The sequence below is a fragment of the Mesocricetus auratus genome, unplaced genomic scaffold (assembly GCF_017639785.1).
Source record: "Mesocricetus auratus isolate SY011 unplaced genomic scaffold, BCM_Maur_2.0 Super-Scaffold_100025, whole genome shotgun sequence".
Lineage (NCBI taxonomy): Eukaryota > Metazoa > Chordata > Mammalia > Rodentia > Cricetidae > Mesocricetus > Mesocricetus auratus.
Window position 1 is genome coordinate 552,126 of NW_024429206.1, and position 26,147 is coordinate 578,272.

General features: G+C 42.8%; 1 protein-coding gene across 2 annotated transcripts; it reads right to left on the bottom strand.

The window, feature by feature from the left end:
* Window positions 1-2,746: 2,746 nt before the first annotated feature.
* Window positions 2,747-22,407, bottom strand: LOC110343762 (CD209 antigen-like protein E). Of its 2 annotated transcripts, none has more exons than XM_021236096.2 (7): window positions 22,213-22,407; window positions 11,364-11,476; window positions 7,112-7,201; window positions 5,881-5,952; window positions 5,323-5,474; window positions 4,162-4,271; window positions 2,747-3,134 (listed from the first exon to the last, which is right to left on the bottom strand). In XM_021236096.2, the coding sequence occupies exons 2-7, from the start codon at window positions 11,425-11,427 to the stop codon at window positions 2,984-2,986; spliced, it is 639 nt and encodes a 212-aa protein (XP_021091755.1). In that variant the 5' UTR covers window positions 11,428-11,476; window positions 22,213-22,407; the 3' UTR covers window positions 2,747-2,983. The 2 variants fall into 2 exon arrangements, with proteins under 2 accessions (XP_021091755.1, XP_021091754.1); XM_021236095.2 differs by having other exon boundaries at window positions 11,364-11,435; window positions 22,213-22,405.
* Between the last annotated feature and the right edge of the window lie 3,740 nt (window positions 22,408-26,147).

The window sequence follows — 26,147 nt, forward strand, 5'->3', positions numbered from 1 at the left end:
TGTTTTTTTCCATCTGGATCTGTCTTTACTGAGTACCTACAGCATTCTCTGACTGCATGAAACAAATCTTAAACTGCCATGTCAGCTGCCACATGGCTCATATTAGTGCATGGAACTGGCGCATGACACTAGTGGCTGGCTCAAACCCACAGGCAGCGGCTGGTAGCCTTGCCTGTGTGTGCCAAGCCCTGGCCCACCTGAGAGACTGCAAGACTAGAAAGCCACATCTGGCTCCTTCTCTGGATCTTTTCTTAGCTTTCTCAGGCCCTTTGTTTGGATATTTGAATTCTCACATTGGATACCATATGTAATCAGACTTTCCTTTGGGCTTCCAGCTCACAAAAATGGCACTGAGACTTCATATTAATTATGAAAGCTTGGTCTTAGCATAGGCTTGTTTCTAATTAATCTTTCTAACTTGGATTAACCCATTTCTATTCATCTACATGCTGTCACATGGCTCATGACTTTTACCTCTCCTCCTGCAAGTTCTGCCTTCTCTCTGCCTCCTCTGGAGTCTCCCCTATGCCTAGATTCATCTCCTCTTCTTTTATCTCTGCCCAGAAGTCCTGCCTAACCTCTTCCTGCCTAGCTATTGGTCATCCAGCTCTTTATTAAACCAATCAGAAAGCACCTTGGCAAAGTCACATCTTTAATGGGGGTTGTCCTTCTGTAAATATGCTTCTCCTATTGGTTAACGAATTAAACATTGTTGGCCAAGAAAGCAGGAAGATAGGCAAGACTAGGAGATGTAACATGTAGTTTTTCGCCAGCCTCCTGGGCCCTGCCACAGTTCCAGTCCCCAAATAACACACAAGACACTATATTAACTATGAAGCTGTTGGCCGTTTGCTTGGTTTCTTGCTGGCTAGCTCTGACTTAAGTATTTAACCCATAATTGTTAATCTAAGTATTTCTCTTACCAGAGAAAAGGGTCCAGACCTCTTACTCCTCTGGCGGCCTACATTGTGTCTGACTCTGCCTCTCTTTCCCAGAATCCTCCTTGATTCCTAGTCCTACCTATCTTGCTTTCCCATTGGCCAACAGTGCTTTATTCAACAACCAATAAGACAGACAGATTTACCAAATGACATTTCCCATCAAGGAGAAGAGGAGATTTCTGGGAAAGATAGGCAGAGAACAGTCGCCATGTGAGCTGCCAAAGGAGTTAGAGGTCCAGACCCTTCTCCGATAAAATACGGCCATGTAGAAATACTTAGATTAATAGAAATAGGTTAATAATTAAGACAGAGCTAGCCAATAAGAAGGCCTAGTCATTGGCCAACAGTTCTATACTTAATATAAGTCTCTGCATGTTTATTTGTGGTTCAAGGGTGGCAGAAGCCTGCCAGGTGAAGAATCTCCGGTAACACATCTTCATAGTGTATAAAAAGATTATCCCACAACACATGAGAATGTGGGGGAGGTGAGTTGCATATTAAAGTACTATCTAAGCGTCCTAAATGTCTTATGGTCATTTTGTAATGCAAATATATTTCATGTTCATCAAGTGTTCACACTTTCTAAAGGTCAAAGTTCAAAGTCTCTTTAGACTCAAGGAAATCATTTAGCCTGTGTAAAATAGAATTTAAAAGTTTACACACTCCAAAGATAAAATGTCATGGAATTGACATTCTCACCCAAAATAGATCAATCTTTTAATGAGATGGCTTAGTGGATAAAGGCACTCATTGTTAACCTGATGACCTGCATTTGATCTTTGGGACTCGTATAGTCGAAGGAGAGACTGACTCCAGTAAGTTGTTCTCTGACCTCTGCACATACCCACACACAAATAAATCAATTTAATAAAAGTTTTAACTTTCTTACATGTGTTGAGTGTATCCTGCCCACCTTACCCCTCTCCCCCCACTTTCTCCCTTTGTTCCCCTAGACAACTTTATTTCTACTTTCACTTAACATATGCATACATGATTTATGTGACTATATAGGAACCACAGATGGGGTAACATACCTGGTATTTGTCTTTCTGAGACTGGCTAGTTTAATGTGATTATCTCTAATTGTATCCATTTTCCTTCGAATTGTGTTGACTTTATTCTTCTTTGTGACTGAGAAAAATTCTATTTTGTTGTTTTGGCCAGATTTTTTTATGTCAATTTGACACAAGCTAGGGTAATTTGGAAAGAAAGAATCTTAACTGAGAAAATGCTTCCATCGGATTGGCTTGTAGGCAAGTCTGTAGGACATTTTTATTGTGGTTGATGTGGGAGAGCCCATAATGCTATTTATGCTATACATCTTGGGATGTATAAGAAAGCAGGGTGAGTAGGCCATGGATAGCAATCCAGTAAAGAGCATTCCCCCACGGACTTTGTATCAATTCCTGCCTTGAGTTCTTGCCCTTACTTCCTTTAAAGTTGTAAGATGGAATCAACCCTGACCTCCCCGAATTACCTTTGGTCATGGTATTTATTACAGCAATAGAAACCCTTCTTTATTCTTCCTTTGTTGGTCACCAGTGTGAATTCCACTATTATGAATTCCACACCACCACCAGTGGAAGAGAAAGTCCATCCCCAAACCATTGATTGACTGGTGGATTAATTCCCTGATGCTAGCAACAAATTTGTACAGGGGAGACAGATGGAAGATGAATGGATGGAAGGAAAACATGCAGGGATGGGATAGTGTAGAGCCTCTGGTACTGTGGAGCTAAACATGGCAGTGCAGGCCCTCTAATATCAGCAAAGAAGACAGAATTTTAAAGATAAGCACACACCTCTGAGGATGTCTCACACTTAGTCATTGTATTAAGTACAAACAAATGCCGGAACAACAACCAAGTGGGGTCTGGAGATAATTCGAGGGACAGCAGTAGTGGACCAGCCCCTGAGAAGATGAGGGACCTTACCAAAGACAATATTGTTAACAGGAAAAATGAATCGGCATGAGAGTAGATAAAGTCTGGTCACCTGTCAGGGAGGTTGAAGCTTCGAGGGCTCATGGGAGAACCTGAACATCAGTTGTTGGGGCAGGATACTGAGGACTTCTTGCAAACCCAGAATTTCTTCGTTTTGCAGTTGTCTTCACTCCAGCCATGGTCTGTCAGTTCTGCACAGTCCTTCTCTGAATGGCCTTCATTTTTCCATAAGGTCCAATATTTTTTAAAGCTGCAAAGCCCATGCACACTGTGAACATGTGTCCCTCCCCTCATCTATAAACAGTTTCAAGCTCCTGGAAACTAGATATCTTCATATTTTCCCTGAGCACTTATGGCAGACATATTTTTGTTTTAGTCTGGTAACTTGCTTAGTGCCTCGTCCTTGACCCCAGAGTCTTCTGCCTAGAGAGAAGTCCTGCTGAAGGCGTGGCGTTTAGACACCAATTAGCTAGTTGAGACTTCACCTCCCAACCGGATTATCAGGCTTTTGTACTCTGGCTGCAATGCATCCACTCTAACCACACCGGGCAGGCGGCAGATAGCTGGCAATAGAACCCACTGAAATGATTAAATGGGCCACCAAACCCTGTTTCACTGAATCAATCGAATCCCGCCTGTACAGACCATGACAAAGGCTCTTGGCCACATCTCCCCTCCCTCTACTCATGTCATGGTTGAGCCTAGCCATTACACAGTGGTCACTCAAGGTGTGGTGTGTACCCTTTCCTGGGAAACTGGGCATGTAAAATCTTTTCAGTAGCAAGCATCTCCAGAGCTATTGGCTTAATCATATAGCATATGCTTGTTTTAGAGAGAGAGAGAGAGAGAGAGAGAGAGAGAGAGAGAGAGAGAGAGTGTGTGTGTGTGTGTGTGTGTGTGAGCATTATTTGAATCCCCTATAGTTGGCATGAAGGTGGCGGTGAACTGCCTGACTTGGCTACTGGGAACATAACTCATTCCTTTGCAGGAAACATGCATGCTCTTAATTACTGAGCCATCTCTCCAACCCTTTAGATTCTTTGTAACTATATACTATATTTCAGTTTCCCAGACTCTAAGCTCCTCCTGCATTTGTACTACTGGAATTTCAAAGCATTTGCCATCTTACCTGAACTCAGACATGAATCCCCCTTTCCACTTAGTAAGTGACATTTTTTTATGTCTAGGGGATAAAAACCCCAGGCAAAGATAATTCACAGTAGTGTTTCAGACACCAGCCCATTCACCCTCATTTTGCCCTATGATTTTTAATCTACCTTGGTGACAAAGAAGAACCATTAACCCACTGCCATGAACCTTCATGTTTCATGTCTGACAGCCCAATCCAGAGTCGGCCTTTAATCTTATACATCTTCAGTAGGAAGTCCTGAAAAGGGAGAAGAGTAGTTGAGATACAGCTGAGTATTTGATTTTCCACCCAGTGTCCCTATAAAGTCTAGACGGGAAGACCCGTTTGCAGTCAGACCCTCTAGGGCACCACACTATGCTCAGGAGATCTGAGTCCTCCAATCTCTGTGCCCTATAAGTAAATGACTTGCACAGAGAAGTGCACAGTTGGAACAGTTGGCGCACACTTATTTTATTGCACGTTCCTCTGGCTTGTGAGTTCCGGGCATGCCCACTTTGATTTAATCATGACTAACTGAATGTGTGAACTGTTCTAGCAATTGGTCAATGGCACAAAGCAGACTTTTCTCTTCAGAAAGCAACCTATCACTAGGCATTCTTTATATTTTCAAGTCTTCTCCCAAATCTTACACACATGATTTAAACTTGTTTTGTGTGTGTGTGTGTGTGTATGTTATTTGTGGCACCCCAATTCCTAACCCTCTCCTCTTCCATTTTCCCTTGAAAACTTATATGTCCGTGTACCTTCAACTGCTTATCATGTAATAAAATGCAGGCTCCCCATCTGTGTTACATTCCCTCCCTCCAAGGCTCAGGAATCATCAAGAAGAGGGAAAAAGATTGTTAGAGCCAGAGGAAGTGGACATCTGAGGTGAAATGAACAGGGCAATTGCACACTTGAACTCACAGTGGCTGCACAAGATCAAGCCAGCCAAACTTTCGACCTAGACATGAGAGGGGCTCATGGAGTCCCACCCTTAGCTGAAGAATATTGAAAGCTGATGGCTTTTAAGGAGAGAAAGTCCGTGTTTTCAGACATGTAGCTCCTGAGTGGCTGGTTACTCACGTACCAGTAGATAGTCTTATACACACGCACATGTAGGCAGTACTAAGGGGACTCCATGAGTTTAGAAAGAGAAAGTCTGTGAAGTTGGAAGGAAAAATTATTGGGACAATAAGAAAAGAATTGGAGGGGGAATAATAAGAATAGGTTTAGTCAGAAACATGATATGATGAATGAAATCTGTAACAACAAAAAGATGTATATCCCACTTGAGAATCAGGCATACCTGTTCCTCATAACTTTCAATTATGATTAGTTGTGCCCCTACTTCCTGGCAAGCAATGAGGGAATCAGTCCAGTTACGTTTAGTTATGGAGAAGAAGTAGCAGTTTCCACGGAAGAAGATCCAGTCCCAGGAGCAGGGTCGGCACAGGAGGTCTGTTGGGGGAGGCCAGTTAGAATAAACCCATACTTGGTTGCCTATCCCCTATCTGCTTAGCCTTCCAGCCCTCTGGAGTCAGGAACTCCCAAGTATCACAGTAGAGAGACACCACCCTCTCCACTGCCCAAATTCTTCCTCATCCTAAAAGAACCCAGGAGTCCTGGTCCTATCTCATTCACAGTATGAGAAGTAGGAGCTAAGATCTCAGAACAGACCCCAGGAAACTGGCATAATTGGATCCTTATTATATATACTTTCTTGTGTGCACTAGAAACCAGTTTTGGTGTTATCTGTGTTCCCAATTGACAAGAATATTAAGGCTTAAAAGGGTCAAACTCAACCAAAGTGTCCCCATATGGATACCCATTAAGACCCGTGGACAGCCAGCTCCTGATCACACACCGACTCTAAGCTTCAGCTGCATGAGCTCCTGGTAGATCTCCGCCTGATCCTGGGTGCAAGGAACCTTTGGAGCTGTGGTCAAGAAAAAAAAGAAGAAACTACAACCATTAAATACCTACAGTGTGCCATGGTCTACACTGCTTATGTAGGAACAGTGTCTGAGAGCCATCTATTGTTATATAACACTTGAGGATGAGGAATACTGGGCTGGAGAGATGACTTAGTTGGTAACATGCTTGTCCTATAAGCTTGGGGGTCTGAATGCAATCTCCCAGAACCCTGTTCTTTTTCTAAATTTTTTTGGTTAATTAATGTTTTACTTGTTTATTTTACACACCAACCACAGTTTCCCATCCCTCCTCTCCTCCTTTTCCCTCCTCCCAACTCCCATCTATCCCCCTCCCTATCTACTCCCCTTTCATCTCCATTCAGATAGGGGCAGGCCTCCCATGGGCTTGAACAAAGCATGACTCATCAAGTTTAGGTAGGACTGAACTCCTCCCACTGCATAAACGCTGAGCCAGCATGGGAAACAGGTTCCCAAAAGTCAGCTAAGTGCCAGGAACAGGTCCTGATCTCGATTCTGGGAGACCAAGCTACACAACTGTCACACATGTCGAGAGGGCCTAGGTCAGTCCCATGCAGCCTCCCCAGTTGTTCAGAACCCACATTCTAAAATCCAGGCATATTTGTTGGTATGCATTGGTAGTCACAGTTCTGGAGATTCAAGAACAGGCAGATGCCTTGGGTTCACTGGCCAGACAGACCAGCTTATTTGATGACCTTAGAACCAATAATAGGCTGTTTCTCATAAAACAAGGTGAGCAGAGTCTGAGGAATGGCCACTGAGGTTGTCCCTCAGCAACTACATACATGCATATACATGTGTATGTTCATCCAGGGAGATACATGTACATGTAAACATACACACACATCACAGACAAACACAATACACCACAAACACACACACACACACACACACACACACACACCAGAGAGAGGGAGAGTGTCTCACCACTCAGAAAAGACTGAATTGCAAGGTCAAGTAGAGTGAAGACCCTCTCCTATTCCTCCTCCAATTTTCCCTGCTGTGTAGGTTAGAGGAGTCCTGAGTTATGCTTAGAAGTCACAGAATGATCAGGTTCTAGCTTTGGTCTTATCTCCCTCCTAGATCTGGTTGCACTGGCCAAGAGACCAGCAATAAGATCCCAAGTACTCAGAGTCATCTGACCTTGGAGAAGAAATGCCACAAAGACCGCAGAGAAGAGGATGAGGAAAAGCAGCTGCAGCACCAGGGGGACCAGGCCATGTCTTGAACACCCTGTGGAAGATAAGGATGGGGTTTCAGCACACAGGTGCCCTGCATCAGCTGGGCCCAGGGACACACAAGCCACCAGCATACTCCTGCCCAGACACACGTTAGGGCTCAAGCTTCTGGGTTTCCATAGCCACAAGTCTAGGCCTCAACTTTCCAGGACCCATGAGTACAGAATTCCATCTTCCATTTCACAGGAACAAATATCTAGGAAGCATCCATGGCTCCTCAGGCCCTCTCTGTGCAGTGACTACAGAACTATTTGACCCAGAAGCAACTTGGAACCCAGAGCATGACACTGGGCTCATGCTATAATCATTAGCTTCTCATCTGCTCAAATCATGGAGAAAAAATAACAGCCTTGTCAGGTTGCTTTTGATTGCTCACTAGAAATTGATGGTAAGACCAATGACTGAAGAGACCACACAGTTTAGTCACAGGACATGGAAAAATCAAATTGACAGTGGTCTGGAAAGCTCTTCCCTGCTGACTAGTTTCTATAGTCCTGGAAGGTGCTGTATAGACTTCTGGGGTAGAAAAGTCACCAACAGTCTCATTCAGCTATGAACCCTGAGAAGTACAGTGATGACCAATGTGGCAGGATATGGCCACTGCTGCAAAAGTGACAGGAATATTTTACAGGTAACCAATCACTTTCTAGTTAAATTTAAGGCCTATGCCACAAAATGGAATTTATGACTGGCCATGCAAATCTAGCCAAGACTGTGTACCTCAGTAATCTGAGGCCCTAGGGGTGACCAAATGGACATAGTATCAAACTGTCTTCTAAATACTCTGTACTCAATAGATTAGTGTATCTACCAGTCCTCATCAGAGGGATTTCTTTGGGTGACAGACTCATAACTAGTTAAAGTGCAGAAAATGCGAGTCTATGGAGTGCTCAGCTATAAATGGGGCGTCTATATCACAATCCTCCCCACAAGGCAGAGAGAGATCAGGGGACTGGGTGAGATAGAATCTTCTGGATGTGACAGGACCCGAACTCATGAACTCACAGAAGCTGAGGTCTCCTTCACAAGATGGACACAAGATCAAGCCAGTCAACATTCCAGCATGAATAGGGGAGGCACTCAGGAGCCTACACCCTTAGCTGAGGAGCTATGGACAGTTGATGGCTGCTGGGGCATGGAGAGTTAGTTTTCTTCAGGGTCCAGTATATGGCCTCAAACTACCACTAATTGTTCCCTGTGGGTGTTTTTTAAAAGGGACATGAAAGTGGAGGGGTTATTAGAGGATCCAGAAGAAGTGGAGGGGGATGGAGGGATGGATACGATCAAAATTCTGCACATGTATGAAATTATCAAAGAACTGATAAAAATATGTTTTTTTAAAAAGAGCCTTGGCATGCTAAAACAGAGATAATTCCCTCTTGAGCTTTGAAAGTTCCAGTGAAGCTTCACCTAGGGACCTAAACTGCTTCAGCCTCACTTCCTTGGAGCCCTCGTTGTGACATCATGATCCCAATTCCTGTTAGAGCCATGTGTTTATTTTCCTCCCTGTATCCCTCACTTCCTGAATTCACTCCCACTCAGAAAGGGTAAGGGGGAAGCGGCATGGCTGGGGTGGGCAAGTGTAGGGCTAGTTTAACCGTCCTGGACCCTGCGTGGTTTGAGCTACACACACCCATTGTCAGACAAAGCAGCACTTTTCTCTGCTTTAGCAGCTGCCCACTTATGGTTGGCTTGTGGTTAAACACATTCTAGAATACACATTGGAACTAGCAAGAAGTAAGACAATTCAGCCTGAGCCCCTTTTAGATGCATGTACAGTAAGGCAACCTCTGCCCTCTGAGCACACTTTTAGGAGAAAATTCTATTTTTCACTTTATTCCTAGGCATGAGAGGGCTTAGACCATAGCATCTATGAATCTACAGTCATTTTATATATGACCCATGCTTGTGCAAAAGGCCCATTTCCATTGGCCAATTGGGAGTTTAACAAATCAGGAACAAATTCAAACCCTGTCCCTATATTGTAGAACGCAGTTCACTGAGCAAAACAGCAACCATGCTAGTAAGTCCCCTCGGGAGGCAGAGGCAGGTAAAGCTCTGTGACTGCAAGACCAGTCTGGTCTGTATAGTGAGTTCCAGGATAACCAGGGCAACATAGAGAGACCTTGTTTAAAAAAAAAACAAAGCAAACAAAACACACCCACAACAAACCACTGTCACCATCTTCATCAAATCAGTTGTACCTATTATAAGATTCTATCAAGATGGGGGTTGTTGACCACTGACATTCTCTCATGGGAGATAAGACAGGTCATTGGACTCTCACCCAAGATTCCAGCAGCTCCTCCCAGCCAGCCATGAAATTCTAACCCAATTTCACACAGCCTTGGGGGCTCAGGACTTTCTTGGGTGTCTAGACTGAGTGAGGTTGATTGAGGAGGGCTCCATCTATGCTGCTATGGAAAAGCTGCCAACCAGGCTATAGGAAGACTATCAATGTATTTGGCTGGGGTCACGCATGCTCTGTAAGTAAGACCAACAAACTCTGGATTCCAAGAGTAAGTTTTAGTGGAACTGTTCTTTGGGTTTTAGTTATGACCTTATGAGGATGGAGTTTTTGTATCCCAGGGAAGGAGTTCTCACAACACCTTGGGATCTATCTCCTTCTCAGCCAGGATGCATAAATGGAAACCCAGAGATGTAACCCAGGGGTTTTGAGTAATCTCCCTGAAGCTCACCAATCTTTTGTACTGTATTTTCCTTGTACTTCCCTTTCCGAATAGTTTTTTTTTTACTGCTTTTTGCATGCAATTCTTCAATACTTTCAACAAGATGCCTAGGACCTAGGTTAGATCCAGTCTAAGTCCAGTGGTGGTGGCATGCACCTTTAATCCCAGAACTCAGGAGGCAGAGGCAGTGGGTCTCTGTGAGTTCAAGGCTAGCCTGGTCTACAGAGTGAGTTCCAGGACAGCCAGGACCATACAAAGAAACTCTGTCTTGAAAATCAAACCAAACCAAAACAAAACAAAAAAGGAAAAAAATCAGTCTAGGCAATAGGTAACACAAATACTGGACCAATGTTACAAAAGAGACTCAAGTATGCTTTAGAAAACCATGTACTAGATGTTTGGGGATTTCTAGTGAGACATTTTGAAATATTTAAATATAGTTTTGATTTGTATTTACATGAAGGGATAAAGAATATATATGTTTTATTCAACCATGCAGATTTTCAGGGAAATGGGAATAATTGGAAATTATCATTTTAAGCAAAATAAGGCAGACTGAGAGAAATAAGAATTTTAGATTTTCTCTCATATATCTATCCATCTGTGTGCTATCTGTCTACCTATTTATCTATCTGTCCATCTGTCTGTTAGTCAATCTATCTGTCTATATGTTCTGTTACCTGCCTGTATATTATCTATCTATCTGAAAATCTGATAGTAGGAGGGGAAATTATATGCCTTTAGTCCCAGTATTCAGGAGGCAGAAGCAGGTAGATCTCTGAGTTCAAGGCTAGCCTGGTCTCAAAAAACAAAAAAAAATATTGGAGGAAGAGGATGACAAGAAAGGATGATGGAAACAACGACAAAGAACACAAGAAAGGAAAATTTCGCACGGTATGTTCTTCTACATGGAATATATAAATGTACATAATATAAAACAGAAATGAAGCTATTGTGGAGGCATATATTCTTTAGTATGTAGGGAAACAGAGAGAGTGACAAGATGGCAAATATTAGAAAAAATCCAATACCATACCTATAGAAAAAGCCATAAAGAAATTCCCTATATTATACATTTTATAAAACAATTTATAAAAAGTGAAAAGAACTTCAGAGTTAAGACCCTCCCTTGACAGGGAACCCATAGAAAACTGCACTACTACCAGCCACTCCCCACCTCAAGGAGAATACAAGAATCTTGGTTCCATCTATTACAAATGGGGAAAGCAAAGGCTTTATAACTCTGAAGAAATCCAGAAGATTTTCCCTGTGTATGGATGCCTGTGAACATGCGTCATCCTCAATGTTACCCAGTGTCTCTATCTCACAGTTGAAACAAGTAAAGCACATTGGAGGCCAGAGGTGAAAGTGACCACACCACAGAGTTGTCTGCACTGGAGGCCAGGGACACAAGTGACCACACCACAGAGACATCAACAGGCACTGAATTGGTTTTCAGTCACTTACCAATTTCAGCTTTCACTTCTGTTATTTCATTATAGATGTGCTGGTTATCTTGGGAACAGGACATATCAACAACTATGCCAAGAAATGAAGAAGTTATGCTTATCTCTGGAGAACTGGCAATGAAAATACAATGAATACACAGTAGAATTTTATTCAGTTGTAAAGAAAGATGAAGTTGAGGTGAATGTTAGGGTCCCCAGCTAGAGGACTTTGCTTTCTAATCATTTGGGCCATGGAACATACCCCACACCCACCCTCCAATGTCCCCAGAGACCCAGGAGCAGCCTTCCACACCCCAGGCCATGCCCCAGGGCATCTATGACCTTGGCTCCACCCCCATATGTAGAGGTGAGTGTCTGGGTCCCCAGCTGGAAGACCCTACTATTTAGGCCCTAGCTCCTAGAGACGCATCCTGCATCTCCCACATACCCAGATGAAGCCCCAGAGGCATGGAAGCAGCCTCCTGATACCCCATACCATCCCCCATGGCATCTGCGACCATTAGGGCCTCGGTCCCACACCCACTTGAAGAGGTGAGTGTCTGGGTATCCAGCTGGAGGACCCAGCTCTCCAGGCCATAATCACATGGGGCACATCCCATGTCCCACCCCTGCCCACTGAAGGCCCTAACTCCCAGAGACATATCTCCACCCAAAGAAGCTAGAAGTATCTCCATGGTATCTGTGACCACTGGAGTCTTGGCATTGCCCACACCTGGAAGAGCCTCAGAGCTGTATCATCATCCAGCAGAGGCACTGAACTGCGTTTGAACCTGTAGGAAAAGTGATCATGTAAGTCACATGCCCTACCTACACTAATTGGAGGAAGAGGGACCCTCGAATCACAGACTGACCAGCACTCACTAGAGGAAGAGATGGGTAGACAACAGTGTAAGAATACATTCAACAACTCAAAGAGCAACATAACATTACCAGAGACTAGGGGTTCCACACGAGCAAGTCCTGAACATCCCAATGCAGATGAAGCAGAAGAAAACAACCTTAAAATAACTTTATTAAGAAGATTGAGGCCCTTAAAGAAGAAATGATAAACACCCTTAAAGAAATGGAGGAAAAGACAAACAAACAAATAAAAAACCAGATGTCAACAAATCCCTTAAAGAAAGCAAGGAAGCCCAAGAACAAACAATCAAACAGGTAAAGGAAACAGTTCACACATTTCAAGACTTGAAAACTGAAATAGAGGCAATAAAGAAAGCACAAACGGAGGAAATACTTGAAATGGAAAATCTGGGTAAATGATCAGAAACTACAGATGCAAGCATAACCAACAGAATAAAAGACATAGAAGAGAGAATCTCCGGTGTTGAAGATACAATAGAGGAAATAGAGTCATTGATCAAAGAAAATAGTAAATTCAATACATTCTTAACACAAAATATCCAGGAAATCAGGGACACAATGAAAATACCAAACCTAAGAAAACTAGGCATAGAAGAAGGTGAAGAAGCCCAGCTCTAAGTCACAGAAACCATATAGCCAGTAACAGAGAGGGAGGACTGATGACCAAAGGGATTAAGACTGGGCTGGTTTAACCCCCAGAAACAGCTGACCTGACAAAGGTTAACTCTTGAATCCCAGGCATCAGCCTGGGAATCCAGCATGGGACTGATCAAGACCCCCCTGAATGTGAGTGTCAGTGAGGAGGCCTAGGTAATCTATTGAGCCTTGGGCAGCAGATCAGTACCCATCCCGAGTATACACATGGACTTTGGACTCCCATAGAACAATGTGAGGTGCACTCTCACCCTGAACTCTTGGGGAAGGGTCTAGGCCCTGCCCTATATGAAATGACAGACTATGGACACCCGCATGGAGGGCCTCACCCTCCCTGGGGAAATGAGGGGATAATTGGGGGGGTTGGGGGGAGGGCACGGGAGGAGGGGAGGGAAAGGGAGAGGGACCTGGAACTGACTTGTGAAGCAACCTTGCTTCTTATCTAAATTTAAACTGAAAAATAAATAAATAAAATAAAACAAATAAAAATAAAAAATTAAACAAAATCATAGAAGAAAACTTTCCCAACCTAAAGAAGGACATGCCTATGAAAGTATAAGAAACTTACAGAACACCAAATAGACTGGACCAAAAAAAGTTCCCTTGTCACATAAAAATCAAAACACTAAATATAGAGAATAAAGAAAGAATATTAAGAGCAGCAAAGGAAAAAGGCCAAGTAACATGTTGAGGCAGACCTATCAGAATTATACCTGACTTCTCAATGGAGACTCTGGTCCTGGATAGAACTTCTACAGACACTAATGGACCACAGATGCCAGCCCAGACTACTATATCCAGCAAAGTTTTCAATCACTATAGATGGAGAAAACAAGATATTCCATGGCAAAACCAGATTTAAGCAATAAATGTCTACAAATCCAGAAAGTACTGGAAAGAAAGTAGGAAGGAAAACTCTGTCCCAAGAAGTTAACTACACCCACAAAAACATAGGCAATAGATAATTCCACACTAACAAAACCCGAAAAAGGGGAAACACATACACAATACCACCACCACCAACAAAACCAAAACAACAGGAATAAATAATTGCTGGTCATTAATATCTCTTAATATTAATGGTCTCAACTCAACTATAAAAAGACAGAGGCTAACAAAATGGATACAAAGACAGAAGCCATCCTTCTGCTGAATAAAAGAAATACACCTTAACTTCAAAGACAGACATTATTTCAGAGGAAAGGGTTGGGAAAAGATTTTCCACACAAATGGACCTAAGAAACAAGCTGGTGTAGCTATCCTAGTATCTAACAAAATAGACTTCACACTAAAAGATAAAGGATATTTCATATTTGTCACAGGAAAATTCCATCAAGAGGAATTCCCAATTCTAGACATCTACACCCCAAATACAAGGGCATTCTCATTTTTTGGTTTTTATAAATTTTATTTAAATTAGAAACAATTTTATTTTACATATCAATCCCAGGTCCCTCTCCCTCCCATCCTCCCATGTCCCCCACCGACCTCCCATCCCATCCCCTATCCACTCCCCAGCATGAAGGATCATCAAAATCTGTCAAGTTGTTTGGGGAAGGGCCTAGCCCCCTGTCCCCCCCCCATGTATCTAAGTTAAGAGAGTATCTCTCCTTGGGAAATGGGCTCCCAAAGTCTGTTTGTGCACTAGGGATACATCCTGGTTTCACTACCAGAGCCTAGTGTTCTGACACCCACATTCAGGGGGCCTGGTTTGGTCCCATGTTGGCTTCCCAGCTGTCAGACTGGGGTGCATGAGCTCCCACTTTCTCAGTTCAGTTGTTTCTGTGGGTTTGACTCCTTTGTTTGTCACTCCTCCCTCTCTGAAACTGGATTCCAGGAGGTTGGCTCAGTGCTTAGCTGTGGATCTCTGCTTCTGCTTCCATCAGCTACTGGATGAAGGTTCTAGGATAGCATTTAAGGTAGTCATCATTCTCACTATAGGGGAAGGGCATTTAAGGTAACCTCTCCACTATTGCTTAGGTTCCTAGTTGGAGTCATCCTTGTGGATCTCTGTAGAATTCCCTAGTACCAGATTTCTCTTTAAACCTACAGTGGCTCCCTCCACTGATGTGTGTCTTTTCTTGCTCTCCTCTATTACTCTCCCCACTCAATCTTCCTGATCCCTCATGTTCTTCTCATCCCCTCTTCTCCCCCCCTCTTTCTCCTACTTCCCTCCCCTCCTTCCTCCCCCATGCTCCAAATTTGTTTAGGGGCTCTTGTCCCTTTCTGCTTCCCTGGGGAACGCATGTGTCTCTCTTAGGGTCCTCCTTGTTTTCTAGTTTATCTGGAGCTGTGGATTGTAAGCTGGTAATCCTTTGTTCCATGTCTAATACCCATATATGAGAGAGTACATACCATGTTTCTCTTTCTATGACTGGGTTACTTCATTTAGGATGGTTTCCTTTAGTTCCATCCATTTGCCTGCAAATTTCAAGATTCTATTGTTTTTTTCCGCGACTAGTACTCCATTGTGTAAATGTACCACATTGTCTGTATCCATTTTTCAGTTGAGGGGCATCTAGGTTGCTTCCAGATTCTGGCTATTACAAATAATGCTGCTATGAACATAGTTGAACAGATGTCCTTGTTGTATGAATGTGCATCCTTTGGGTATGTGCCTAAGAGTGGAATTGCTGGATCTTGAGGTACACTGGTTCCCGTTTTCCAGAGAAACCACCATATTGATTTTCAAAGTGGCTGTACAAGTTTGCTCTCCTACAAGCAATGGAGAAGCGATCCCCTTTCTCTACACCTTCTCCAGCAAAAACTGTCATTGGTGCTTTTGATTTTAACCATTCTGATGGGTATAAGATGATCTCTCAGAGTTGTTTTGGTTTGCATTTCCCTGATGGCTATGGATGTTGAGGAATTTCTTAAGTGTCTTTCAGCCATTTTAGATTTCCCTATTAAGAATTCTATATTTAGCTCTGTTCCCCACTTTTTAATTGAATTATTTGGTGATTTTGTGACTAGTTTCTTGAGTTCTTTGTATATTTTGGAAATCAGCCCTCTGTCTGATGTGGGGTTGGTGAAGATCTTTTCCCATTTTGTCTTGTTGACTATGTCTTTTTGCCTTACAGAAGCTTCTCAGTTTCAGGAGGTCCCATTTATTAATTGTCAATCTAAGTGTCTGTGTTACTGGTGTTATGTTCAGAAAGTGGTCTCCTGAGGCACCCTCATTTGTAAAAGAAACATTAGTAAAGTTTAAATCACACATCAAACCAGACAAAATAATAGTGGGAAACTTCAACACCCCACTCTCACCACTGGATACGACTGCCAGAGAGAAACTTGACAGAATAATAAAACTCAAAGAAGGGTTAATACCAATAACCCTCAAATTGTTCCCCACAATAGAAACAGAAGGGACATTGCCAAATTCTTTTTATGAGACTACAATTACCTTGGTACCCAAACCACACAAAGACGCAAGTAAGAAAGAGAATTACAGTTCAATCTCCCTCATGAACATTGATGCAAAAATATTCAATAAAATGCTGGCAAACAGAATCCCAAGAACATATTAGGAAAATCAACCACCATGATCAAGTAGGCTTCATCCCAGACATGCAAGGATGGTTCAACATATGAAAATCTGTCAGTGTAATCCACCATAAAAACAAACTGAAAAAAACGCATGATCATCTCATTAGATGCTGAAAAAGCCTTTGAAAAATCCAACTCCCCTTCAAGATAAAGGTCTTGGAAAGAGCAGGGATTCAAGGAACATACCTAAATATAATAAAGGCAATACACAGCAAGCCAACAGCCAGCATCAAACTAAATAGAGAGAAACTCAAAGCAATTCCACTAAAATCAGAAACAAGACAAGGATGTTCATCCTCTCCATAACTATTCAATATAGTACTTGAAGTTCTAGCTAGAGCAATAAGACAACAAAAGGAAATCAAGGGGATACAAATTGGAAAAGAAGTCAAACCTTCACTATTTGCAGATATGATAGTATATATAAGTGACCCAAAAAATTCTATCAGGGAACTCATACAACTGATGAACACCTTCAGTAATGTGGCAGGATACAAGATTAAATCAAAAAATTCAGTAGTCCTTCTGTGTATAAATAAATAATGGGCTGAGAAAGAAATCAGAGAAGCATCACCCTTTACAATAGCCACAGACAACATAAAATAGCTCAGGGTAACTCTACCCAAACAACTTAAAGACCTGTATGACAAGAACTTTAAGTCTTTAAAGAAAGAAATATTTAAAGAAGATATCTGAAAATGGAAAGATCCCCCATGCTCTTGGATAGGTAGGATCAACATAGTAATCTTACCAAAAGCAATCTACAGATTCAATGCAATCCCCTCAAAATCCAAGTAAAACTTTTCACAAACCTCAAAAGGACAATTCTCAATTTCATATGGAAAAATAAAAAAATAGGATAGCCAAAATAATCCTGTACATTAAAGGAACTTCCCAAGGCATCACCATCCCTGATTTCAAACTCTACTATAGAGCTATAACAATAAAAACATCTTGGTATTGACATAAAAACAGACGGGTGGACAAATGGAATCAAATTGAAGACCCTGCTATTAATCCATACACCTATGAACACCTGATTTTTGAAAAAGAAGCTAAAATTATACAATGAAAAAAGGAAACATCTTCAGCTAATGATACTGGCATAACTGGATGCTGACATGTAGAAGAATGCAAATAGATCTATATCTATCACCATGCACAAAACTTAAGTCCAAATGGATCAAAGACCTCAACATAAACCCAGCCACACTGAATTCTTAGAAGAGAAAGTGGGAGGTACCCTTGAATGCATTAGCACAAGAGCCTGCTTCCTGAACATAACACCAGTAGCACAGACACTGAGGTCGACAATAAATGGGATCTCCCGAAACTGAGAAGCTTCTGTAATGGAAAGGACACAGTCAATAAACAAAATGGCAGCCTACAGAATGGGAACAGATCTTCACCAATCCCTTATCTGACAGAGGGCTGATCTCCATAATATATAAAGAACCCAAGAAACTAGATACCAAAATACCAAATGATCCAATTAAAAAATGATGTACAGGTCTAAACAGAATTCTCAACAAAGGAATCTCAAATGGTTGAAAGGCACTTAATGGAATTGCTTAACATATTAGCCATCAGGGAAATGCAAATCAAAACAACTCTGAGATACCATCTTACACCTGTCAGAATGTCTAAGATTAAAAACACTAATGAAAGCTTATGTTGGAAAGGATGTGGAGAAAAGGGAACACTCCTCCATTGCTGGTGGGAGTACAAACTTGTACAGCTGCTTTGGATATCAGTATGGTGGTTTCTCAGAAAATCGGGAATCAATACCTCAAGATCCAGCAATACCACTCTTGTGCATAAACTCAAAGGATGCACATTCATACCACAAGGACATTTGTTCAGCTATGTTCATAGCAGCATTATTTGTAATAGCCAGAATCTGGAAGCAACCTAGATGCCCCTCAACTGAAAAGTGGATAGAGAAAATGTGGTACATCTACACAATGGAGTATTACTCAGCAGAAAAAAAAAGAATCTTGAAATTTGCAGGCAAATGGATGGCATTAGAAGAAACCATCCTGAGTGAGGTAACCCAGTCACAAAAGACAAACATGGTATGTACTCACTCATATATGGATTTTAGACATGGAGCAGGGAATTGCCAGCCTACAATCCCACCGCTAGAGAGTCTGGGAAACAGGGAGGACTCTAAGAGAGATATGCATGGTAACTGGAGAAGGGTTATGTGAGGAGATCTCCTAATTGGATTGGGAGCAGGGTGGGAGTGGAGGGGAGAGGGAGATGGGAGAAAGAGAGGGGGAGAAGAGGAGGGGAGAGGAGGACACAGGGGAGCAGGAAGGTTGAGCCAGTGCAAGAATAGAGGAGAGAAGGATGAGAGATGTCATAATAGAGGGAGCCATTATAAGTTGGAGGAGAGATCTGGCACTAGTGAGATCTTCACAGATCTACAAGAATGACACCAACTGGCATTAAGGCTACCTTAAATGCCCTCCCATGATAATGAGATTGATGACTACCTCATATGCCATCCTAGAAGCCTCATCCAGTGGCTGACAGAAGCAGAGGCGGACACCCACAGCTAAAAACCAAATTGAACTGCTGGAAACAAGTTGCAAAGAGGAGTGATGAGCAAGGGAATCAAGATCAGGCTGGCAAAACCCACAGAGGCAGCTGACCTAAACAGGGGGGAATGCATGGACCCCAGACTGATGACTGAAAGGCCAGCATGGGACTGATCCAGGCACACACACACCCCAAAAACCTGGGTGTCAGAGAAGAGGCCTCTGCAATTTATGGGACCTTGGAGAGTAGAGCAGTATTTATTCCTGGCACACAAATAGACTTTTGGGAGCCCATTCCACATGGAGGGATGCTCTCTCAGCCTGGACACATGAGGGAGGACCTAGGCCCTGCCCGGGATTATATGACAGACCCCAAAAATCCCTCATGGAAGGCCTTACCCTCCCTGGGGAGCAGAAGGGAGATGGAGTGGGATGGGGGCTTGGGAGGAAAGGAGGAGCCAGAGCAAGAGGGGAGGGAAAGGGAACTTACAGCAATATGTGTAAAAAGTTAAATTGTATATATATAGTCGAGTAGAGGATAGGACCGAGAGGAGAACAAAGAAAGAGATACCCTGATAGGGGGAGCCATTATGTGGTTATGGAAAAATCTGGCACCAGGGAAATGTCCAGAGATCCACAAAGATGACCCCAGTTAAGAATCTAAGCAATAGTGGAGAGGGTACCTTAACTGCCCTTCCCCAATAATCAGATTGATGACTACCTTAATTGCCATAGATCCTTCATCCAGTAACTGATGGAAGCAGATGAAAAGATTCACTGCTAGCCGGGAGGTGGTGGTGCATGCCTTTAATCCCAGCACTTGGGAGGCAGAGGCAGGTGGATCTCTGTGAGTTCGAGGCCAGGCTGGACCGACAGCCTCCCAAACAATACAGAGAAACCCTGTCTCGTAAAAAAAAAAAAAGATTCACAGCTAAGCACTGGGCCAAACTCCTGGAATCTAATTGTAAAGAGGGAGGGAGGAGTAATGAGCAGAGGGGTCAAGACCTTGTTGGGGAAACCCACAGAAACATCTGACCCTAGCAAGTGGGAACTCAACGGATTCCAGACTGACAGCTGGGGAACCTGCAAAAAAACAAACTAGGTCCCTGAATGTGGATGACAGTTGGGGTCCTTGGGCAGTTCATGGGGCCACTGGCAGTAGAATCAGTATTTATCCCTAGTGCATAAACTAGCTTTTTAGAGTCCATTCACTATGGAGGGACGCCTTTCTCAGTCTAGATACAGTGGGGAGAGCCTTGGACATGCTTCAAGTTTTGTGACACACTTTGAAGATTCCCCTTGGGAGGCCTCACCCTCTCTGAGGAGCGGATAGGGCTGGGGTGGGGAGATAGTGGGGGGAAGTGGGAGGAAGAGAGGGAGAGGGAACTGGGATTGGTATATAAAATACGATTGTTTGGAAAATTATAAAAATAAATAGAAAACAAAACAGAAGGATGAAATTTGTAAGAAATGAATGAATCTGGAAAATATACTTAATAAGGTAATCTAGACTCGGAAGACAAAGCCTGCATAAGAGGACCCTAGCCTATAACAAGATGGCAATGATAGAAAAGAAGAAAAAAAGACGGAGAGGGGAGGCTACAGGAGGGAATGGGAACCAGGGAGAGCGGGCCAGGGAGACGATGGTGCAATGTTAGTTTTTAACTGACAGTTTGACACAACTCCAACTGCCTGGGAAAAGAGTCTCAGTGAGGGGTTGTCCAGATTGGGTTGGCCTATGACCATGCCTACAGGGAATCAATGTGATTGTTAAATGACCAGGGAGGGCCCTGCCTATGGTGGGCTGCACCACTCCACAGCTGGGCTCTGGGCTTTAAGAGTAAAGAAAGCTCTGGGAGCATAAGCCGGACCACAGAGAGGGAGCGTCCATTTCTCTCTGCTCTCGGTAAGCCGGCTCATGTTCTGCCGCTGTGACTTAAATGCAGCAGTGGGCTGTAACCTGAATCAAACCTTTCCTGCTTCCGGTGCTTTTTGTCTGGGTAGTTATCACAGCCACAGAAATTAAGCAAGAGCATACCGTTTGTTCAGAAAATGCCACAATGATATCCAGTGCCTTGTACGTTAATTTTAAAGAAATTACTATTATGAAACAACTAGTGTGTAGCCATATCTGCACTGAGTGCCTGGAACCTGACTTCTGAGATAACATCTTGTTTAATACCTTTTAAACAGGAGAAAGCCTGATTTTACAAAAGGCTTTAACACGGGCTAAATCAAGCTCTCACTCCGTATTGTTTCTTCTTCCTCTGGCCTTCTACATCAGCCATGATTAACCCCCAACATCTACTTTAAGACTGAATTCTAGTTTCAGATCCACCTTCCTTCTGAACTAGATGCCACAGATTAGAAGCCAGCCCTGTGGTGGGTCAACTCCAACCTCAAAGAAGGAAGTCCAACATAAATACAGCAAGTGGCAAAGGAGAGCAGCCGCAGAACACTTAACCTTCAGGAGAGAAGGATTCGGCACTCTGGTTCACCCGAGTCACAGCCTCTACGTAGCTCATGGGTGACCTGTCATCCATTCTCCCCATGGATGCATAGGATGCTGACAAGCTTCAGTAGGTAAAGCATTTGCTGAGAAAGCATTGGGGATTGGGTTTAGATCCCCAGAACCCCTGTCAGTCCTGAAACACTAATGCACATCTGCAGTGCAAGTGTTCCATGAAAGAGAGAGGAAGTAGAGACGTGAGAATCCTCCAAAGCTCGGGGCCAGCTATCCTGTCATATGCTATCCTGTCATATGCTATCCTGTCATATGCTAGCCTGTCGTATGTTAGCCTGTCGTATGCAGCAATGAGTGAGATCCTGTCTCAAGGTGGAAGGCGAGCACTGACAAACAACATTATCCCGTGACTTCCACAGTCGCACTACAGCCTGTTTGTACCTGTGTTTGCACAAATACACCATAGCACCCATGTGCAGCACACACGTGCATGCTCACATGTACACACACACACACACACACACACACACACACACACACACACACACACTTCTAAGTGCATAAAATTCAAAGACAGCCTCCCACCCATCTGTTTCCACCCAGAGTCAATTTCAGTCAGGTGGGGTAAGCTTTCACCATCCAGGAATTAGAAGCCCATAGTCCCAAATGCTACCTCCCTAGACCCAGGGGTTTAGAGGAACAACCTCTATAAAAACTCCTACAGAAAACAAGCGTATGGGAGAAACTGCCCATTTTTCAGCCTCTTATCCCTTCTGTACCTGGAAAGCTATATAGTCCAGACGCTGGCTGGAGCTCAGAGCCTTTAGAGGAAGGTCTGATGCCTCTGGTCTTCCGCCCCTGCTTTGATTGGGAAGAAGCGTCAGTAAGAGCCAGAATGAGATCTTAACTGGCCCCGTGGAGTTCCCATCACTTCACCCCACCCTCACCCATAGTGTTCAGAACTCAGGACAGCAGCTTTCAATTGTCACACCCTGTTGCTGAGTCCCCAGATCTGCTCTCAGGAAGACGGATAAGGAAGTGGGCTCTCCACTGAGAGAGACAGAGTGGAGGGGGAGCTTCTCACGTGGCATGGCCCTTACTGAATATTCTAGAAAAATTATTTGAGATAATTTGACATCTCTAACAGAAAGAACAACTGCACTTATGGTATGATCAAACTGTGAGTTGCCTATAATATTTTCAATGACTTCTGAAATAAGAGCCTTTGTTGCAGGGGGTCAAGCAATTCTCCAAGTCTTCCATAAATGCCAGCTATTCCAATTTCCTCTGCTCATTCATTTAATTTCCCCACACCGAGAGTTAATCCACTGTCTATTTAGCATGTAAGGAAAACCAAAGCAGGGTAGGTTAGAATTCAGGCTCTCAAGTCTACAGCTCCTTCATGGGAAATTCAGAATTTATTTGGTTTCTCCCCTTTGAAAAAGAAAACTTTTATTCATTCTTTGACAATTCCATACATGTATACAATGTGTCTTTATCATATCCACCTCTGACTTCCCTCTTTACTTCCCCAGGATACACCCCAACACACCTCCCTCCAACTTTCATGTGTTCTTCTCTTCCTTTCTCATGACATATTGATTCCAGCTAGTGCTTCCACCTGTTGAAAACACTGATGCTGCTGGCGTGAACTTGTCGGGGACTTATTATCACTGCCAGGGGTTGTGACTGAGAGGGGGAGTGTGGATTAAGAAATGGCAGGTAAAAAATTACAGATATGAAAGAAAAGACAGAGATACAGGATAGAATGCAGGGAGGGCACTCCAGTGAGTACTGGGTGGGGGAAGCCCCAAGTTTATTACCCACAGTCTTCGTGTACCCCAATCAACAGTGGAAGAAAGCATTACCAAGCTGCAAAGAACATGCAAGCATAAACTACCTTCTCAATACACAAAACATGAAGTAACCACAGCTTAAAACAAGTGTCCTGTTGTCAAGGCAAGATAGACAATAGTCCAAGGGTATCTCCCACTTTCTCTTCTAAGAATTCAGTATGTTTGGATGTATGTTGAGGTCTTTGATCCATTTGGACGTAAGTTTTGTGCATGGTGATAGATATGGATCTATCTGCAATCTTCTACATGTCAGCACCCAGTTATGCCAGCACATTTGTTGAAGATGCTTTCTTTTTTCCACTGTATAACTCTAGTTTCTTTGTCAAAAATCAGGTGTTCATAGGTGTGTAGATTAATATCAGGGTGTTCAGTTTGATTCCATTGGTCCACCTGTCTGTTTTTATGTCAATACCAAGCTGTTTTCATTACTATAGCTCTACAGTAGAGTCTGAAATCAGGGATGGTGATGCCTTGGAAAGTTCCTGCATTGTACAGGATTGTTTTGGCTATCCTGGGGTTTTTATTTTTCCATATGAAATTTAGAATTGTCCTTTTGGGGTCTGTGAAGAGTTTTACTGGGATTTTGAGGGGATTGCATTGAATCTGCAGGCTTTCGGTAAGCTTACTATGTTGATCATACCTATCTAAGTGCATGGGAGATCTCTCCATTTTCGGATATCTTCTTTAAAGATTTCTTTCTTTAAAGAGTTAAAGTTCTTGTCATATAGGTCTTTCACTTGTTTGGATAGAGTTACTCCAAACTATTTTATGTTGTTTTTATTTACTGCAAAGAGTGATGCCTCTCTGATTTCCTTCTCAGCCCATTTATTATTTATTGTTTATATATTAGGACTACTGATTTTTTGAGTTAATCTTGTATCCTGCCACTTTGCTGAAGGTTTTTATCAGCTGTAGGAGTTCCCTGGTAGAGTTTTTTGGGTCATTTATGTAAACTAATATATCATCTGCAAATAGTGAACATTTGACTTCTTCATTTCCAATTTGTATTCCCTTGATCTCCTTTTGTTGTCTTATTGCTCTAGATAGAACTTCAAGTACAATATTGAAGAGATATGGAGAGAGTGGACAGCCTTTTCTTGTTCCTTATTTTAGGAGGGATGAGCAAAGGAGACAAGACTATGTTGGAGAAACCCACAGAAATAGCTAACCTGACCTAGTGAGAGCACAGATACCCTAGTCATAAAGCAATGGACTGAACCAAGCCCTCTGAATGTGAGTGCTAGCTAGGAGGTCTGGGCAGTCTATGGAACCTCTAACAGTGGAAGCAGTGTTCATCCCTAGTGCACAAATGGATTTTGGGAACCCATTCCCTAGAGAGGGATACTATTGCAGCCCAGATACATGCAAGAGGGCCTGGGCCCTCCCCAAAATGATGTGACAGACTTTGATGATCTTTTGTGGAAGGCCTCACTATCTTTGGGGTGTGGGTGTGGGGTAGGTTGGGGGATCAGTGGGAGCATGGGAGGATGGGAGGATGAGGGAATGGAGGATTGATATTTAAAATAAGATTATTTCTATACTAAAAAAATAAAAAGATAGACAATAGTCATACCTTATGTTAAACATCCTGTTGTTAAAGTAAGACATCTGTTAGTTACTTCTTGTTATTTAACCTTGAGAGAGCAATAGTGGGTTTGAATTCTCTGACTTTAAGTCAAGATGAATTGGAGCCATTTCTATGGGCCCCGACAACTTACGTACAAAGCTACAGATGCTGTATGAGTTCCTGAGTGCCATGGCCATGCTGTGTCCAGAAGACAGCATTCACAGCCCCTCTACAGACTCTGGCTCTTACATCTGCTCCTCCCCCTCTTCCTCATATGACATTCCCTGGGCTGTGGGATAGTTGATATAGATGGTCCATTTAGAACTGAACTCTCAGGAGTTTATTCCCAGCAAATTGACCAGTTATGAGTTTTGCCATTGCTACCCACCACACAAAGAGGATTTTTGTCCAAGGATGAGAACAGCACAGACCCATGTATATAAACATGGATATTTAAAAGGTGCCTTAGCAAATCAACCGTAGTAGGTTCCCCTGCTTGGGAATATGACCTCCTGGGACATGGGCTTTTGACCAAGTTTACAATGCCATGGGTGAATTGTCTACTATAGAGATGGCCTCAGACCCAGCCAGAAAGCAGTTGATTATTCCTGCAAGCTTCCTGACACTAATGCACTAGTGACAAAATATCATGAATATTGTGGTGTACATGGATAATGTAATTAATGCCAAGAGACAAGAGCAGTATGTATAGCATTTTCCTTAAAAGACCTATCTTCAATGCTGCCAAAGTGGAGATCAAATTTCAATATGAATTTCAGGGAGGCACACAAGCCATATTCAAACCACAGCACTTTTATAATTCACCCCCTCAAATTCATGTCTTTCCCACAAGTGCAATTATTCTATTCCAAGGATACACAAGGACTTGCTGTTCCAGCCCCAACTCAAAAGCCCCAATGTCCAACTGTGAGCCTATAAAATGAAAACGAAATTTCCCAATTTTAACGATGATACTATTACATCCAAGTCTGTTTGCTGCGCTCTCCTCCTAAAACAATACTTGGAAGATGAGAATTGGTTAAAAATTCATCACTGGGAAGAAACAATGAAATCCTGAAATTCAACGGTAAATGATGGAACTAGAATAAATCATCCTGAGTAACGCAGTCACAGAAAGACAAACATGGTGTGTACTCATTCACATATGGCTATTAGACATAGAGAAAAAGAATTATCATCTACAATCAACACTCCCAGAGAAACTAGGAAACAAGGAGGACCCTAAGAAAGACACGCATAGTCCCCAGAGAAGGGGAAAGGGATAAGAGAT

Bases quoted from the DNA above. Each gene is read 5' to 3' on its own strand.
- LOC110343762 (XM_021236096.2), bottom strand. From the start codon at position 11,427: ATGTCCTGTTCCCAAGATAACCAGCACATCTATAATGAAATAACAGAA. The intron at 5,475-5,880 runs GTGTGTGATCAG...CTCCCCCAACAG, and splicing joins GCAGCTGAAGCTTAGAGTCG to ACCTCCTGTGCCGACCCTGC. The intron at 4,272-5,322 runs GTATGCCTGATT...CTCCCTTTTCAG, and splicing joins TTGAAAGTTATGAGGAACAG to GACTTCCTACTGAAGATGTA.